The 19,965-nt window shown below is 32.6% G+C and overlaps 1 protein-coding gene across 1 annotated transcript; it reads right to left on the reverse strand.

Annotated features, from left to right (window-relative positions):
* Positions 1-10,007: 10,007 nt before the first annotated feature.
* On the reverse strand, positions 10,008-12,614 carry LOC105953490 (putative E3 ubiquitin-protein ligase EDA40). The gene is made up of 2 exons (XM_088826457.1): positions 12,002-12,614; positions 10,008-11,904 (listed from the first exon to the last, which is right to left on the reverse strand). The coding sequence occupies exons 1-2, from the start codon at positions 12,374-12,376 to the stop codon at positions 10,234-10,236; spliced, it is 2,046 nt and encodes a 681-aa protein (XP_088682583.1). The 5' UTR covers positions 12,377-12,614; the 3' UTR covers positions 10,008-10,233.
* Between the last annotated feature and the right edge of the window lie 7,351 nt (positions 12,615-19,965).

Consider the following 19,965-nt stretch of genomic DNA (forward strand, 5'->3'; position numbering starts at 1 on the left):
TTTCTTAAAGTATATTTTCATTCATTATTATATAATATATATTACTTTGTAACTATTTTCTAATAATTTAATTTTAGTTACTTTTCATTTTTTTTATGATCCAATAATTGTTAGATGGTTATGTTTATTGTTGGCACGAGATTTCTGTTTGTGAAGATTGAAGAAATCCGCCATACGTGGAAACTAAAGATTGACAAAGATTTATTTTCCATGTTTATTTTGGAATTAATTATAGTCTTATTCTTGTAATATTTTTATTAGGACTTAGATTTATTTCCATGTATTATATTCTAGTTAGGTATCTTTTGTACTTATCTAGAATAGAAGTAGAAATCGACTAGGATTCTATTACCTAGTTAAATCGATTTCTTAGGGCCCAAGTTAGGTTTAGGGTGGAGATTTTGTGCCTATATAAGACCCTCAACCTCATATGAGTCCGATGGAGCTTCAATAAGAAAAATCCCAGCATAAAGGCTTTGAAGGGTGCAGCCCGTGCTGCAGCCTTGTCTGCACATCATGTGTGGCAACAGAAAAAGATCTCGGGAGAGGTCGATCCGCCGTTTGAAGGAAGTTCAACATTGGAGGAAGTCCAAGAGTGCGGAGGAGGAATTGCTTTGATTATCAGCAAGTTCGAGTCGTGTGCAAGAACGGCATATTACATAAAGAGGGAGTCTTTAGTGTTTTTATTAAGTTCTATTAATGTACACATAAATCTGAACTAGTTTTGCAAGTCCTCGTGGATGTAGGGTACGTTTGTATCCGAACCACATTAAATTGTTGTGTTCTTTATTCTGCTTTTAGTAGATTTATTACTGTGACAACACAAGAATTCTGTTACGACACCTAATGTCGTAACACGCAGTCTGTCTCAACAGATGAGTGGACTTTGATAGGCATTTAAATTCAACATTTATTATATTTTAAATTTTAAAATATAAAATAATTAATGTTGAGGGAGCAAGTTTTACAAATGATACTTTATGAAACTAAGTGTTATATAAACTACTCCATCTGTTCCATAATAACTGTCTCTTTTTAAAAATATTTTTGTTCCATATTATCTGTCATTTTATATTTCCAATACTGCATTAAATGCATTTTTTCCTGTTTTAACCTTATTAATTCAACTATAAGTATTAACTCTCTCTTATCACATCATTAAATAATCAAGGTTATTTTACTCTTTCTAATATATTTTACCTAAAATCAAGACACATTTATTGAGCTTCTTAATCCTTGTGCAAAGCCAAAAACGACACTTAATAGGGAACGGAGGGAGTATACTTTAAGAGTGCAAAGTGTATTTAACCCTTTTTTTTTTAATTCAGCAATTGATTACAGTAGACATTCTTGTGTTGATAGTTGACTATGAGTGTGGATTTTGATATTATTTTGTAAAAATTGGGACAAACCTATAAATGCAAATTACTATGCCAAACCTAGCTAATAAAAACATAATTTAATGGGAAATAATAAAAGTATTTGAGCTATAAACATTATTCAATAATAAGTTATTGTCAATGATAATAATAAAAAAAAAAATATTGACTTAGTACATACAAATGTACGCGCGTGTATATATATATATATATATATATATATATATATATATATATATATATATATATATATCTATATATATATATATATATATATATATATATATATATATATATATATATATATATATATATATATATATATATATATATATATATATATATATATATATATAACCAATTATAGAATATACTCTTTCGTAAATAAAAAAGAAATGTTCCAAAGTCAATGCTACATACTTTAATCGCATTTTATAACAATATTTGAATGTTAAACAAATAAGTTTAGATTGAATTGCAAGCTTACTTAATATCGAATTGAGAATAAATTAAAAACGGATGGCATGTTTAAAAAAAACGGATGGCATGTTTAATGTTGTAAAACGGATGCGAGTTAGCGGAGTTACCTTGTGACACATCGATTTAATTATTGAAACTAAAGCTCTTAAGAGCAACTTTAATGGAGGAATTAAATATTATAATTTCTATTTTCATGATTCAAAATTTAAATTTTCATCTCCAGCGGAGAAATTAAATATGTAATTATTTTGATACTCAACTTTCGGAGATGCAAAAATGCATTCTGGAAGAAGTAATATCAAAATATTAACTACCGAAACGATCCATTATAAACTGACATGTGTCGGTTTTAAATGTATATTTAAAATTTGAAAATTCATTTAATACTTGCGGCTGGATTAAATGAGTATCAAAATAATAAAACGAGCATCAAATTAATATTTGATGATTCATTTTATTTTTTTGCCATTAGAGTTGCTGTTTAATCAAATCGATTTTGGATCCAAGGCACCCCTTTTGCAAAATCAGGTTGTTAATGGATTGAATTTTGAATTTATAATCTTTTTATTAGTTACATAGAATTATCTTCACGTGAAAACAATAAATAGAATTATCTTCACATGAATGTTAAAAAAAGAATTATTCACCTATAACATGAAATATATAATAAATTTGATATTGTGAAAAAACATTATAAGTGTAATCTTGAAATTTAATATTATTTTCCAAATTAAAATTTGTCGAAAATTGAAATCTCATTTATGTTCTGATGAAAGAAAAACAGATAACGCGACATTGAAATTTTCAGAGATTTGAATGAAAGTTATTGTCCTAAAATTGGAATTTTTTTTCATCTAAATTAGCATGATTCGAAAATTTCGTTCTAATTTTCACCCATAAAACTAATAGGTAAATTACAACCACCCGCCTTAGGTATGGTCAAATTAAGAAAAAATCCCTCCTGTTTGAGTAAATACAACCACCCCTCAACTATAAATCTTCTTACACGTCCACCCTTGCGGTTCCAAATCTAGTGGAATCTTCGAGATTATATGCAATATTATCACTTTTGTACCCGTTTTATCCCATTCGAACTCCACATTTTGAAGCAAGACGATCATAATATGAATTTTTTGGCTTGTATATATCAGATTGTGGTGCATCAGAAACTACGATTTTAAACAAAACGAGTACAAATTAGAGCACATTCCACGAAATCTAGATGATTATGTTGAATTTGACTCCATAAGGGTGCAGGTGTAAGAAAAAATCATAGTTGAGAAATAGATGTAATTATCCAAATAAAAGGGTTTTTCTCGTAAATTGACCATACCTCAAGGGATGGTTGTAATTTACCCAAACTAATATAATCTAACATTTGACTAATACATAAAAGTTTTCCAGTCAAACCATACTTATTAGTTTAGCATTAATATCAAATTCTTTTCAAAATTACACATTAATTATTGTAGAAATAGTATTTCAAAGATTAAGTTAAGATGATGTGTCAATGTGGAAGTGGGAAGAAAATATATACTAATTGTGGTAATGTGTGAAAACTCTAAAATAAATATATACATTAGGGCGAATTGCGGCCACTTCCCTAAGTTATGGTTAAATTACGAAAATTCTCCTTATGTTTGGGTAATTACAGTCACCCCACAACTATGTATAATCTTACGAAAAGACCCCTCCTGCATACGATTTGGTTCGGTAAATAACAGAATTACATAGATTTTATGTAAAAATATTTAAAAGGAGGGGTGATTATAATTACCCAAACAAAAAGGGATTTTTGGGCGTAATTTGCCCAAATATATATTTGGCTTCTATATATTAGCTAGGGCTTCAACTTTGTTGAGATTGGACTTATTTGGAGTCTAATTAACTTCATATAAAGAGCACTAAAGTATAGATGCAAGAAAATCAATAAATTTAAATTCATACATCAAAATAATTCAGACAGTTGACAATTCATATGAATAGCTCAAAAGTTGCGTCTGATACCTACCATCTATCACGTCTAGAGGTGGAAGTCGGGTGAATTGGATCCGAATTTTATTTTTCTCCTCAAAATTGGAAATTAGAACTTTCAAAAATCGAATAGGAAAAAATTCTTCGAAGATGAATTGAAAATCGATCGAATCCAAAATTTAAATCCAGTCGATTGATCCAAGGGTTTATATAAACGCCTCATAATGAAGATTTCTACACTGTAGCTATTTTATTTATGGGTAAATTACATTCACACCCCTAATGTATGCTTAAATAGCTTTAAGGTGCATGTGATATTAATAAATACACCCACCCCCTTAAACATAGTTAGAACTCTAATAGGATAATGCATTGAATGCGTTATTCCAATAGAGTTCTAACGGACGATTACTTTTAGCTAATGGTGGAGACAACATGAGTTAGGGGTGATATGGCACCCTCATAGTTCTTTGTTGTCTCCACCACTTACTGAAACTAATAGTCCGTTAGAACTCCATCGGAATAACGTATCCAATGCATTTTCTCATTAGAGTTTCTCACTATGTTTCAGGAGGGGTGAGTGTAATTATCGATATCGCAGGAACCTTAAAGTTATTTCAGCATACCTCAGGGGTGCGGCTGTAATTTACCCTTTATTTATTATTTGTGTCCACCATTAGCAAATCAAATCAAGAAAAAATAAATAGAAAATGAAATAAACTGGAAAAAGAATGCCGGTCAAGTCATAAACCTTGAAATGAAATCAAAGAAAAATAGTTGCTATTATTATGATGTGTGAAAGTGATGTATCATGACTGATGACTTGGTAAAATATTCTTGTGTAATATGGTTAAAACTCCAAATAATAATGACTTTATAGCTAGTAAAATATATTCTTGTGTAACATGGTTACATCTCCAATAATAAATACTATTTGATTGGACCAATGCCCTTTTAAAGATCGAAAGAAATCAATGGCATCGAATCCCTGATGAAAATGTAAAAACAAAGTATAAGCAGCGAGATTGTAAAAGATAAGTGTTAACTTTTATCCACAAATACAAAACTTGTGGACTGCCTTCAAAGACGAATTAAAATAATAAATATAAAGAATATTACAATAGTACAAAAAAATGAAAGTAAACGATATTCCCTATATATTAACCCGTCATACAACCAAGTCTAAAGAGTCGTAATCGTAATAGTACTCTAGACTAATTAACAAACTTTTTTCTTAACAAATAAGAGCTGAAACAAACTCTAAGTCTGAACATTAAGAAGAAAAGCCATAGATACTGTTGTATAAATATGTCGCAATGCTCGGCATAACACTCGTACTCTGGTAATCTCTATGCTCTTTTTTCTCTTCAAGAACCTCTTACTTATATATTTAGAAATCCTTAAAGTACTCCAGAGAAAATTACTACAAGCACATTGATCATCATGAGTTAGGTGGTGTTTGCAAACGTTTTTCCAAAGTGATTATGAGCTTTTTCTGGTTTAAAATCAGTTGTTTTTAAACATTAAAAAAACCCATAATCACTTCACAAAAACGTTTGCAAACACCACCTCAGTAGATTAGAGGGTTGATAGATACTTAATCAACTAACTAAGCTCTCGGAATTTATAGTAATGGAACTTATATTTTTTTATTTAATGATACCCTTTTATTTATTTTATTTTTATTTTTTGTAATGAATTTTTTTTTTTATAAAATAATAATGGAATTATTGGAGGAATTAAAGGTTGAGGGATGGCCCTTTATGAAGAGTGTGTTTGAAAGTGACGTTTCGTTGGAGAAAGATATAATTGCAAAGGGATGGCGGGAATTTGTCCGATATTGGGGGAGTTTATTTCTGCTTCTCCTTTCTTTTCTTTTCTTTCAATTTTTTAATTTTTTTAACCGAAATGATTTGTGCAGGCACAAATTAAACATTCAGGCACATTTTTTACCATTTCTCAAAAAATAAAAGGTAAAAAACTCAAAAACTCTCTCTACCCTTTCGATTTTCTTTCGCAAAGCCCGTGCAAATCGTCAACAGATCGGAGGTAATTTTTACGTTTTTACGATCCTCTTGTTATGTAGATTACGAATCCGAAAAAAAAACGAAAACAATCGGACTTTGGCCTGCTCGCGTGAATTTACGCGAGCACTTGGCAAGTGCTCGCGTAAATTCACGCGAGCAGGCCTTGTTAATTTTTTTTTTTTTTAATTGCTCGTGTGATTTCACACGAACAGAGACGTTCTGCTCGTGTGATTTCACACGAGCATATCTTCTCTGTTCGTGTGAAATCACACGAGTGGGTTATAAAAAAAAAAAAAAAATTGTTAATGTGCTCATGTGAATTTACGCGAGCACTTGCCAAGTGCTCGCGTAAATTCACACGAGCACTTGCCAAGTGCTCGCGTAAATTCACACGAGCACATGAATAAAAAAAAAAGTCCGATTTTGTGCATATGAATAGTACAAAAGGTAAATAGTTATGGTAAAAAGGTAAAAAATTATGATAAAAAAGTGCCTGAATGTTTAATTTGGCCTGCATATATCATTACCCTTTTTTTAATTGCTAAATTAAATTATTGGTGGCCACGTGGCACCCCCCATTTCCAAGCTGTTGGGAAAAGATTGAATATGTTCGTGCATTCACTTTCAATTTCAATCATACAACATTATATATTAGTTTATGTCTCTCTCACCCCAAAAATACAAATTGGAAAAAAAAAAATCATTTCAATAAGTATTTCTTTTGAAAATTATTTTTGTGTCATATTATTTGTCACTTTAAATTTCTTAATATAGTATTAAATGCATTTTTTCTCGTTTTAATCTGATCAATTCAACTGTAAGTATAAATAAGGCAATTTCGAGTCTTTATTTAAAACGGATGTTAGATTTTTTTTAGTGGAAACGCGTTTCTATGTTTTCACTATTACCATAAATGCCCCGAAATTTTTATATATTTATAAAAACGGCTCCGAAACATTTGCACCGAGTTTCATGGCGTTTCGATTTCCGGAACGTGGAAAGTGAAAACGCATGTGTATAGAAATTTTCGTGCATCTTAGGAAACGAGCGAAATTGTACGGGCTTAATATTGAAATGTTAAAATCAGCCCAAGACAACAATTGAGAACATAGTATAAATAATTAATACACCATTTGCCATCTGCCACAAAGCCCAAAGCCCAAATACTTGTATGGGCTACGATAGCCCAATGTAAGTGTAAGTTAAATGAGCATTTTCGGAAGAAAAAAAAAACTATTTTTTCTTCGTAAATGAAAAATTAATTGCAATCCCGTCCCAAAAAAAATCAAAAAAATTGAATTAAAAAAACTCTTCCAATAAAATTTTGGATCGTAATCAACAAAATTCAAAGTTTTCATTAATATAATAAGTGTAGTTTTGGAAGAAAATTAAATTAAAATCATTCGAGAATCAAAAAAATCGAAAAATTTATTGCTCCAAAATTGAAATATTCAAATCAGAATCGATGGAGTTCAGAAAATCCTTTTCGATTTACACACCCCTAGTTGTGTACCTATTACATGAACATTGCAATAAAAGAATGGTTCATAAATGTCAAAAAAAGCATTACAAAATAAATAATCACAATTTAATACAAGTAAGAAGATCTCATTGAATAGCGCAATTTCAGGAAACCTAACCCAAAAGTGAAGAGAATTCCAATTGAAATAAACTTTTGATGCTCACTTTTTCAATAGATTTAGGATCTCTTCCACTAAGGTTGTCTCCCTAAGAAAAAAATAAATTAAATTTATTTTATCCTTAATCTTTTCAAACGTGTAGCTAAAGTCATGCAATTTATATACATGAAATGGAATTGCTTTTTTGTTTATTAAATTAAATTTTCTTGGGATTTCCAAAAAAGTGGGATTTTATCTGAAACGGTAAGGAACTTGATGATTACGTGGTCCACCAACTCTTAACCATGTGATTATATACTCTTTGTCTTCATCTTTCAATTTTGCCCACTAATTGAAAATGACTCTCTCTCTCTCTCTCTCTCTCTCTCTCTCTCTCTCTCTCTCTCTCTCTCTCTCTCTCTCTCTCTCTCTCTCTCTCTCTCTCTCTAACATTTATTGTGTGCTTAAGTAATTAGTACCTTATTGTGGTTCACATTGTGACCTAAAATCAAGAATGTGCATACTGCATGCATGTCTGCCACCACGAGTATAGCTTAACTGATTACATGATAGTAAGTTGGTGCAAAGTCTTATGACTGAATACTGACATTTACAGCGTGATTCTTCAACTTCACTCACAGATGACACCATAATCAAATTCGTTATTTTAATAGATCGTTGAGTCAACATTATTTATATGAAAAAACTTGTCGAACCAGAGAATGAGGGATCCTGTGGACAAGTGATTTCGCATTTGGTGCAAGTTTTAAAAAGGAGAATTTTCTTATTCCAATTGAATATATACAGTCTTCTAAGTATGTTGTGACATTTTTCTTTTCCTCACTCCATTAATTTGTTACTCAATGTACAACAAAAGTAACTCAACCATCTTCCTCTAAAAAGAAAAAAAAAAGTTTATAAATTAAACAAAAGGATATTTTTGTGTTTGAGATGTGGTGTGTAGCTAATTGGAGTACTAGTACAATTGTGGGTCAAGCTTTTGGATTTCAAATATAAATTGATGGAGACAATACAATTTAGAGAGAGATCTCAAATAGTGTTCTTCGATTAGTTAAATTCAAACAGAAAAATTGTTTCCCACATCGAATTGACATCAAAACAAATTAACACTATTACTCGATTCGTAATTAACATTATTGCTCGATAAATGTCGTTTCAGTTTTAATTATACCGTTTCGACTTCAAACGTGATTTAGACCGTCTTCGACTCAGAATTTGGCAGAACTCAAAACACATAATTCGCTCTTTAAGTTAGCTGCATGAATCAATGAACGCTGCCCACAACTTCGATTTCTTGAGTTACCTAAAATTTAAAATGTAAACCATTCATGCATAACTTTGTCGTCCGACATCCAATTTAGTAGATTCAAATTGAATTAGAAAGCTAACTGAAATGACTACACTATATGTAATTTGAATTTTGCCAAAAATCAAATTAGGAAGAAGATCAAAATCACATTCGAAGTCAAAAACGATATTTCGTAAAATTGAATCGACATTTAACATAAAAATAATATAATCATATAATGATAAGGGAATAGTTACTAGAGTGAATGAATCAGGAAAGTTCTATTGGCTAGTCAATTCAGTTGTGTGTTTTCATTGAATGAGCAATCATGCATGGCAGCATAATATGCGGCTCACCGTTAAATTACTATATTGCCCTCCTTCGTCTGTTTTGATTGCAACAACACAATACAATTTTTAATAATATCTATGACAAATTTAATGTCACATATTTACTCAATTCAATATCTTTCTTCATTTATTGCATAACGATATACCAACAACCTTTTTCGGCTGCAAATTAAAGCAAAACTCTTCCCTCATAATAGTACTTTTTAACCTCTATAATTAATTAATTAATACTCTCCAAAAAAAAAAAAAACACTTTATAATTAATAAATTCGATTAAACGACACAATAAGTTAATAGTTATTAATTTATAGAATTTAGATGAAGGGTTAAACGAAGAATAGACTTTTATGAACCGCAAGAATATCTAATCACAAAGTTGTATTATCGTAATGAATGGGTATCGAATATGTATGGTACATTGTAGGTGTTGATTGATGATTAGGTAATTGCGGATGCAACTGAAACTAATAAAAGAAAAAAAACGAATATGATGATAGTATTACTGAAAACTTTATTCTCGAGAGGAGTATCTTAAAATGATAATCGTCGATATCAAATTACGATAAAACAACGCCTCGATGAAATTCCAGGGATGAGAAATCATCAAGACTCGAGTCGCTACAAAAAAAATGATTTAGAGTTTCGCGCATTGAATATATACTATTTTAAGAATATTAATATACAAAAAAAACATTTTATTTCTCAATAAATATTAAATACCATGTAATTTACATTATAAAGAACAACTGCATTAGAAAATGCCACTTAATCTTTACATATATAAAGAACAACTGCATTAGAAAATGCCACTTAATCTATATAATATATAATGATATATTTTTTTTTTCTTATAATGGAACAAAAGAAAATTGTACCTAATAAAAAAAACAAAAAATAAAGAGACCCCTCAATCATACAATAAATATTAAATAATATCTGCATAAAGCGCCGAACCGTCGGGTACCCTTTGGCTCTATTCATCCTCTCCCTACCCATGGGCCCCACTTCCTCTATCTATTTTTTTTTTTTGTTTTTTAAATCAATTATTTATTTATTTGCAATTTAATACAAAAAAGAAAAATAGTAATAAAAAATTTAAAATCTAGCATTCTCAAAGCCATGTAAATCGCTGACTCTATTCAAAGACTTCCTCATGATAGCCACTTTAGCCAGCCGTTCAGCCGCCCTCCAAGCCGATAACGGCGTAATCGGCTCAGCTTTCTCCTCGGCTCGAGCTGCATCTCTTTCCCGGCTGGATTTTATCTGCAGCCGATCATTCCTTTTCCAATTAAGCTCCGCCAGCTCAGCTTCCAGCAATCGCAGAAACTCCTCACCCGAACCCGTTTGTAGAATCATTGCCCGACCCGATGCCAGCATTAGTTGTGCCCCTGCCACGTCGTTCCATTCAGCAAGTCTCCTACTCTCGGCAACGGCGCGTGTCGCTACGAATAGGCATTTGAGGCGTTGGATGGCGCGTGGACGGGGGATTACGAGAGAACGGTCTTTGTCGAATACGGGTTGTTGGGTTAACGGGTCACTGTACGAGCATCTAATGGATAGTATGCGGTGCTGGGCCCCACTAAACGATGATGGGACTTTTAATTCTACCAGGAATTCTCTCTCTTCTTCGGAATGTAAATCCCCGACCCGGATCCAGCTTGACCCGGATCCGAGAAACGCCGGTTTGCCGGCGTATGAGTAGACGGCGGATATTTCCGCCGGAGAAGAACCGGATGTGAACCCCAGCCGAATTTTCAGATCTTGCATAACCATGCTCAGTAAACCGGTGACACATTTCAGGAATGCGCCGTCGGGTGGCGCGTTGATGCACGCGCTTAGGCTGATTGAGTGGACCGGGATATTCAATCCCGGGAAAATCGCCGACGAAACGAGAGGGCCGCTGCGATGGCCATCGGAGAAAAGGACGATGGTTGCCGCCGGGTTTTTCTCGCGGCGGTCCTCGATTACCTTGGCGGCTTTTTTGACAGAATCGGCGGCGCAGTTGGCGGCGCCGTCTAAGGACACGACGGCGTCAATAATCCTGCGCGCCGACCTCCTGCCGGCGGGGCCCATTCTGCGGAGGGGCAACAGCCGCTTGGAGGTGGTGGAGAACGCAACTATCGACATCCGGTCCGCCGCGGTTAGGTGCGAAACCACCACTCTCATCGCCCTTTTCATCAGATGAAGCTTCTCTGCGGTGATGCTACCGCCGACGTTGAGCACCGCCACCAGATCAATTGGAGCCCTCGGAACAGGCGCCGCCGGAGCTTTTATCTTCAACACCACCGCGTAGCTCTCGCTGCTCTTGCCAACAGACACCACCGCCGCTTCCGGCGAAAGCGCAACCTCCATACTCCTAGCTCTCACCTCCGCCGGAGACGCCCGATTCGCAATCGAAAACCCCGGAAAATCCTCGTTCTCCTCCTCGGTCTCGTCGGATTCCGGTATCGGGTTGAACCGCGCACCGGAAGTCGGCGACGACAGCGACTCGTCGTCGTTGTACACTTTCAGAGCTGCGGATCTCGAATCGCACATCGCTTTCGAATCTCTACAAATTGCATCACTACTACTTTTTCCATGATGATCAGAAGAATTCAAAAGATGAATTTCCTTCCACGTGGAGCTGCATATGGGGCACGTGAGCGAACCCTGCGTTTTCACGTGCGCCGCGATGCACGGGAAGTGGAAGCTGTGGCCGCACTCCGCCGTGAATATCGCCGTCCCCTGCCCTGCTTTCACCCTCTCTAAACATATTCCGCAACCACTCTACTCATCCATAAATTCACAAATTAAAAAACAAAATCAGACAATTAATCAAACATAATTTCAATAAATTAACACCATAATCAATCAATAACTCTACCTTCGAGATTCCGACGCTTGATTTGAAGAGAGAGAAGGCGGCGGAGGGGGAACGAGGCGACGAAGGGTTTGACCGGTGGAAGAATCTACGGCCGTCTCTGGTTTTGCATTGAAGCCTAGGGCTTTGAGGAGCTGAGCTGCTACGGACCGCGGCACGCGGCGGCGGCGGCGCCGCGGTCCGACACCGGAGTGTTGGTGTAGGCGACTGCGAGCGAGGCGTTGACGGATTGGAGAAAAACCCGACGAATCTGGACCGGATCCTGGGGCTCGGGGTCGGATTCGGGTCGGATTTGTGATCTCTGATGATCGGAGAATTCTTCCTTTCTTCATCCTTTGGTACAGATGTACAAAATGCTCTTCGCCATCCCAAAACCATGATTGGGTTAAGAGAAGCTTTTTAAAATCCTTGTTTGTTTTTTTTTTTAAGCTAATTTTTGATTCAGTTGCAGAGAAGAATTTGGGAAGGAAAAAAGTGATTAATCAAGGAAAAAGTACTTTTTTTTATGTGAAAGCTCACTTCTCTTTGTTTCTTCGTTCTTTCTTGCTTGCAACCTTATCTAATTACATATATAGTAAGGAATCTGCTGTTTCTTTTTCTTATTTATTTATTTTCTAATTTTTAAATTATTGATTTGGGGTTTTTGGTAATTGAAAAAGGTGACCGCCAGGTGGAGGTGTTTTTATAATTAGTTAAGATAGGTTAGTCAACCATCTAGTTATATTCCTACTAATTACTTTTTACTTATAGTAAATTAGTAAATTACTGTCACGGTCCAAGTAAAGTTAAATTACGAAAGAATACATCATATTTGTTTAATTACGATTACCACTCAACTATGAATCTTGTTACACGTCTATCTTTATATTGTCAATTCAACGGATTTTTTTAGATTCAGTGGAATATTCTCTAGTTTGTACTCGTTTTGTGCAGATATACAGTTTTTGATTCACTACAATATGAAATTTACAAGACATGAGACACATCTTATGATCATCTTGTTTCAAAATATGGAGCTCGAATGAGGTGAAATTGGTACAAGCTGGAGAATATTCTACATAATCTAGAATATTCCACTAAATTTGACATAACAAGAATGGACGCGTAAGAAGATTATTAACTGAGAAGATGGTTGTAATTACCCAAACATGAGGGGGGTTTTCATAATTTGATATTATCTGAGGGGTGACTGTAATATACTCTTCTAAATAACTGTCTCTTTTCAACTTTGCACAAGTATTAAAGAACTCAATAAGATGTGACTTGATTTTAATAAAATTACGTAAACATGACTAAAATAACCATTATTATTCAATAATTTACAAGAGATTTAATATTTACAGTGGAAGTAAATAATATTTTGGAACTTTAGTAAAACATTATGATGATTAATTAATTAGGAGATAAAAACAGTGGTTTTATGGTACACCGTTGAATTATTGGTATCAATCATGATGGCCGTAATCATGTTCACCAGCCTCTACCAATCTGCAGTTGGAATCAAAAGTCAAAATTATAGCTAATATGATAATTATATATTATTCTCTAAATAAAAAAATAAGTATATATTGAACCAATGGTTTACATAGATGTATTAAAATAGTAGCATGAGGCTATATAATTTTACCATTTGTATTTTTATCATTATGTATTTTATTTATGGAAAATAAATTTCTCCGTAATGCAAGCATTGAATTGAAGACTTTAGGTAGTACCCCGTTCGTTTCTAATTAATTATCGTTTTTTTAAGTTGTGCATAAGTATCAACAATGTCAATATATGTATCTTGATTTCAGTAAAAACACATTAAAAGAACTAACATAACATTGAGTATTAAATAATGTGATTAGGGGTGAAAGTCGAATAATTGCATCGGAATTAGATTTTTTTCTGAAAATATCCAAAAAAAATTCGAAAGTACAAAATCAATTTCAATTTCAATTCCAATTCCATAAATTTTAGAATCTAAAAACTTATTCCAATTAAAAAACGTTCGAACATTTCGGAATTTTGGAAAATATTTTTAAGGCTGTAATTATGCAAATAAAAAGGATTTTTCATAATTTTATCTTACTTCAGGGATGATTGTAATTTACCCCATATATATATGATAATTATTATTTTATGAGAAATAGTTTCTTCAAATTGATTACTTACTAATATTAATAAATAATAATTAGTATTTTCTAGTAGTAACAAATTGGCATTAAACTTTGGAATAAGTCACCAATTATTCGGGGAATCTTTCAGCTTTAATTTACAATATCACGTCTTAGCACCCTATGATGGCCCAAACTAGCTCATCTACCCTATGAATAGCCAAATAAGTATTAAATAAATAAAAGAGCAAATTAATATCAAATCCATAGTTAAGGTTAAATTGCGAAAAAACTTCTCATATTTCAATAATTACAATCACTTTGTGCTGTTTTACAAAAAAATCTTTCATTCAACAAATAATTTGACACCGTAAGAATGAACATGTAAAACAATACATAGTTCATGAATAATTGTTATTACTCAAACACGAGGGACTTTTTCGTAATTTGACCTTATCTCATTGGGCTGACCGTAATTTGCCCTAAGCAATAATCATTGCCAATACTTTTAAATTTGTGTTATATCCTCAAATTAAGCTCCAATTAAGCTAAGTTCAACTCCAAGCTAGTTCATTAGTTCTTTTAGACATATATAAAAAATCTATATATATATATATATAAGGGAAAATAAAAAAATAGCTTAAATATTAATAGAGAAAAGACAAGGACTAAAGGTAAACGATAAATTTTAGGTTGGGCCGGGTGGGCAAGAATAGACGGGGAAATAGACGTCCGTCCGTAAACACACACAGTACGAATGAAGGAACTTGACGGAAAGCACCACGGGACTCATCTGTCAGGGTTATATTGATTTGACAATTAACGTAAACGGAGTCTATTTTGAAAGGGTGCATTTTTTCCTCGGCGGCCCCAGTCCTTTTAACGCCGTTACTTCCTTGGGAATTGCGTACGCCCTTTTGGAATTTCCTATGGTACGGTCAACCTAGTCCAATCAGACAGTAAAAGTAGCAGTGGAAAAGAAATTGAAAAGTAAAAAAGATTGTTTTCAGAAGGTAATTAGTGTCAAATTATTTACCCACTTTAGGGTAAAAGAGCCTTCACCTTATAATTATAAGGGTAAATTACAACTACACTTCTAAACTATGCTAAAACAATTTAAAGGTCCTTATAGTATTAATAATTACAATGAAACCCCTGGAAAATTATCGGAGCCAATATTTCATTTTCTGAAGATCGATATGTACTATATTTGTCTCCCACGCGGTCGTTAATGCTAGCATAGACGTAAATATACAAATCTCATACAAAATAATAAGGATTTAATAAATATTGTGAGAGTCATATCACACTTAAATTTTTGTCGTCTCCACCACTACTTGAAACTATTAGTCCGTTGTAACCATAACGTAATAACTTATACCATGCATTATTCTGTTAAATTTTATAAAATATTTCAAGGGTTAATAATTAACGATAACACAGAGATCTTGAAATGATTTTAGCATACATTCGGGATGTTGGTGTAGTTTACCAAATATTAATATTTCTATTTTTTATCCTCTCTCTCACACACACCCACACACAATTAGACTATTTACCGGGAACCGGTTAAGGCGAGATATTCCCACCCTTCTTTATATTATAAAATTTGAAGATTATTTGAGAAAAACTGAGATTCAAATATTTATCAGATATAATTATTTTGAAAATTGAAAATAATGAAAAAGAATTAAAAAATTAAAAATCCACATTTCATTTGGATTAAAAAAATATATATATAATCGACGCAAATAAATTAAATTAAGAGGAGAACAAAGATACACGTGGCACGTGATTGGGTGTGGGGTTGAGAGAGCAGTGTAGCGCAATGGGTGCAGTGGCAGCAGATCAGAAGCACTAAATGCAATATTCAGAAACGGCGTCGTCACCACTACCAATGTTTATTTGCATGCAAACTGCCAACTTGTATGGATTGGTTCACGAAGTCGGTCATCATTTTTCTTTAATTATAATCCACGTCATTTTCACATTTATGATTTAATATAATAAAAACAGGGCCTGTTCGCCTAGGGCCCCACGAATTTTTACGAAAATTTAAGGTTCCTAAATTATTTTATATACACTTTATATATTAATAATTATTTTTTAAAATTTATTGTATATAATATTTAGGAACACCAGTTCTAAAATAAATTTAAAATAAATCATCAATAAAATTTATAATGTCTTTAATTATTTATTTTTATACCTAAAATAAGAATCAATATTCATTAGTGTATTTAAGTTTTATAAATATTTATGAAGTCTATTTGGTATAAAGATTATATGCCAGGGAGGAAGTGAACCAGCAACTCATCCTGTTAATTTTGATTTTTGTTTTCCATATTTAAAGTTATTTTATATTCAGACATTTCAAAACATGTTTTGGGCGCACTGCCCCTGAATCCCCAAATCTTTTATTCCATCATTTTTAGAAAATACTATTTATATGTTTTAGTATATTTAATTCCGAAGACCCTTTAATAAAATTGAATTATTAAATAGGGCCCCCGCTTTAAGTTGTTCCTAAAATCTCGTCTAGGGCCCCCGAATTATCAGGAACGACCCTGAATAGAGATAACGAAGAAAATAAATGTGAATTAATTATATTCATCTAGCTATAAGTTTGAATTAATTTCAATTATAATTTGAATTAATTATGTTCGAGAGTGGACTAAAGGTTTACGAGTTCGGGGGCATCATCCTCCCCAATTCTTTTTAGGAGCTATTAATAAAAAATAATACAAAAACAAGTATATATTTTTATATTGTAATTATTGTAGTACTTTAAATTACCTAAAATATAAGTTGGGGTGGGCTAATCAAATTGAGTACATATGAAAATGGTGTTAAAAAAATTTGGGGATATATATAGATCTGCCACTGCTTGCCTGGTACGTTTATTTGTCAAGATAAGATTAATTAATATAAATTGTGTAATTTTAATTAACTCAATTTTACAAGTGTATTAAGGATCCAATAAACATTACTTAATAAAACAAACTAAGATCTTATTTTTACACAAAAGATCTTAATCATATACTTATATATTTTGATACATTAAACTTGGAAACAAAAGCTTGTTCTCACTAAAACTATTAAACATGAACACATGGAGTTGCCTTTGACCATACTCTAATTAAAGATGGATATATAATTTATATGGATTAGTATATATATATATATATATATATATATATTTGCAATGTGACCAACCCCATTTCCCTTTTGACTTCACAAATGATGGAAAATTGTCCTTATTTATGATAAATTAATTGTTTTTTATTTAGTCCCCTTTATGTGAATATACACATGATCTAGACACATAAGAAGAACATGTGATGTGGACACTCACCCATAAATCACTAAAATATTTAATTAAATTAATTAGGAATAAGTGTCAATCATCTTATTCCCTTTTTTGCCCTTTTCCTTAGTGCTCTTAGCATAAATTAATATGCAATGTAGAGTAGCTATTGGGAATTAACATAAGTCCATCCTAATAATAACAAACAAAATGATTGAATTAAAATATTAACAATAAAAATATGTGATATAGGAAGTGACAAATTATTATTTATTTGATATTTGTTTAGCCACCATGGCAAGAGAGTTATGTAAGTTATCATTTTAATTTTGTCAATATGTTTATGTATATGTGAGGATTATATCAAGAAGTTGACCTTGTTTCTTATTACTTAGCTCTTAAATTTTCAATAATTTGCAGGGTTTAATTTATAAAATAAGTCAACTTATTATAAAATTATAACTATCATTTCTGCCGTTTGATCATTGATGTAATCAAGAATTGAAGATAACAAGAAATAGTAAGAACCAATAAAACTCTCTCTCTCTCTCTCTCTCTCTCTCTCTCTCTCTCTCTCTCTCTCTCTCTCCCCAGTAGCAGCAGATTATGGCACCAAACGAGATTAGGTCAAATTGTCAAATGGGGTCCACCAAGTTTATAATTAGGTCCCTGTGATTTGAATTTTATGCATTATGACCCCCTTTACTTTCAATATAGCACATGACACCCTTGTAATTTAAAATAACACAAAATACTTTTGTATCTTCAAAAAATTCATCTTTCAAATGAGCATAATAATTTACCAAATAAAATACCATATGGGTATTATGTACGTATATCGAAAGTACAAGGGGTCATGTGCACATAGTTCATATCACAGTGGGTTAAGTGCTATTTACCCCTATAATTGCCCTACTTTATTTCATTGGTGTAATCTAATTTAGATGGGCGATTTAAAAGTTTATTGCACTCTTAATTATTTAGTCTATATTATAGTTGATGATTATGTTAAAAAAAATAAATTAATGGGTGGAATTAGTAGAATGTAATTGATGATGAATTGGGTTTAGTGGTTGAAAATGGTGGTGTAATAATAATTGGGGCACATGTCATGGTCTCAATAACTCCTACAATCCTCACCAACCAACTCAATAATTAGCCAACTAAAATTAATACCCTATTTATTTATTTAATCTAGAAATGAAAGTTGATCTCCTCGGGGAGCATCTTTTTTTTTTTTTCAAGATATATTTTATAAATTTTTATATTGTCTATTTTAATTTGTTATTATTTTATTTTATATAGTGTATTGTTCATTTATATACTTGGGCATAGATTTTCAATGAAGTTGGATTATATTTTTTCAAACCCAATAAGTGGACGTCTAATTTCACAAACTTTAGATTTTAGCCCAATTAAATTAATTAAATTCAATTAAGTAAGAGCGGAAATCCATATTAAGTTAATCGAATGTATTAAGTAGCCTCTAATATATATGAGATGTGACAAATTGCCGTGGTCCTAGTTTTAAGAATACCATTTTGATTTCAGACGTGATTTTAATCCTTTTCGAGTATGAATATGGCAAAACTTAAAACATCAAGATTGAATGTCGGATGAGAAATATATGAATGAATTAATGAACATCGCCCACATCTCTGAAATTTTGAGTTATCTAAAATTTAAAATGTAACTCATTCATACGTAACTTTGTCACCCAACATCCAATCTAGTTGATTTATGTTGGACTAGAAAGCAAAATCAAAGGACTACAATTCAATGCTTTGAATTTAGCCAAAATCAAATTATAAAATGGCCAAAACAACGGTCGAAGCCAGAACTGGAATAGTAAAATTAAAACGACATTTTAACATTCCAATTAACATACTCAATATATGCTAATTGTTACGATATGTTATTTAATATAATATTTAATATGTTATTTAAGTATTGTTTTAGTTAATAGTTTATTATTAATTAATTAGATAGTATATTTTAGTTTATATATAACGTGTGTTTAGGGTTAGGTTAGATATTAAGTATTTTACTAGTATAGGTAATTATGTCTAGTAGTTAGATTATGATTCTAGGGTTTTATTATCTTTAAATAGTCGTTTGTGCTAGAGTTTTATTATGCAGAGAGAAATATTAAAGAATAGATCTTACGTTTCGTAGGAAATATTTATGATACTCAAGAGATCGCATCAATTGGTATCAGAGCGAAGTTGCGATTAACACCAACGCTTCGTTAGCAAGGCAGCGATTACATCAAAGCTACGTTGGAGCAAAGTTGAGAGGGACCGCTGCCGAAGGGACCGATGCCCGTCACCGCCACGGCCATCACCACCACCGTCGCTGCCGAGCCTATCGTCGGAGGGAGAGGAAGAGGACGACGATGACTTTTTCGAAGAGCCCCAAATTTTTGTGAGTTCGCCCAAAGAAGAAGAATCGAATTCCACTGAGATAAAGTGGGACCAATAGCCGAAAGAAGAAGAATCGGAGTCAATTGAGATAAAGTGGGACGAAGACGAGAAATTAACCAGAGAGGAGAGCGAAGAGCT

Source organism: Erythranthe guttata, chromosome 12 (assembly GCF_056151865.1).
Source record: "Erythranthe guttata isolate IM_541 chromosome 12, IM_541, whole genome shotgun sequence".
Lineage (NCBI taxonomy): Eukaryota > Viridiplantae > Streptophyta > Magnoliopsida > Lamiales > Phrymaceae > Erythranthe > Erythranthe guttata.

What these genes read in the sequence shown, in the direction of transcription:
- LOC105953490 (XM_088826457.1), bottom strand. Translation starts at nt 12,376, where the DNA reads ATGGTTTTGGGATGGCGAAGAGCATTTTGTACATCTGTACCAAAGGAT. An exon ending in CAAGCGTCGGAATCTCGAAG is followed by an intron (nt 11,905 to 12,001) that starts GTAGAGTTATTG and finishes ATGGATGAGTAG; the next exon opens with AGTGGTTGCGGAATATGTTT.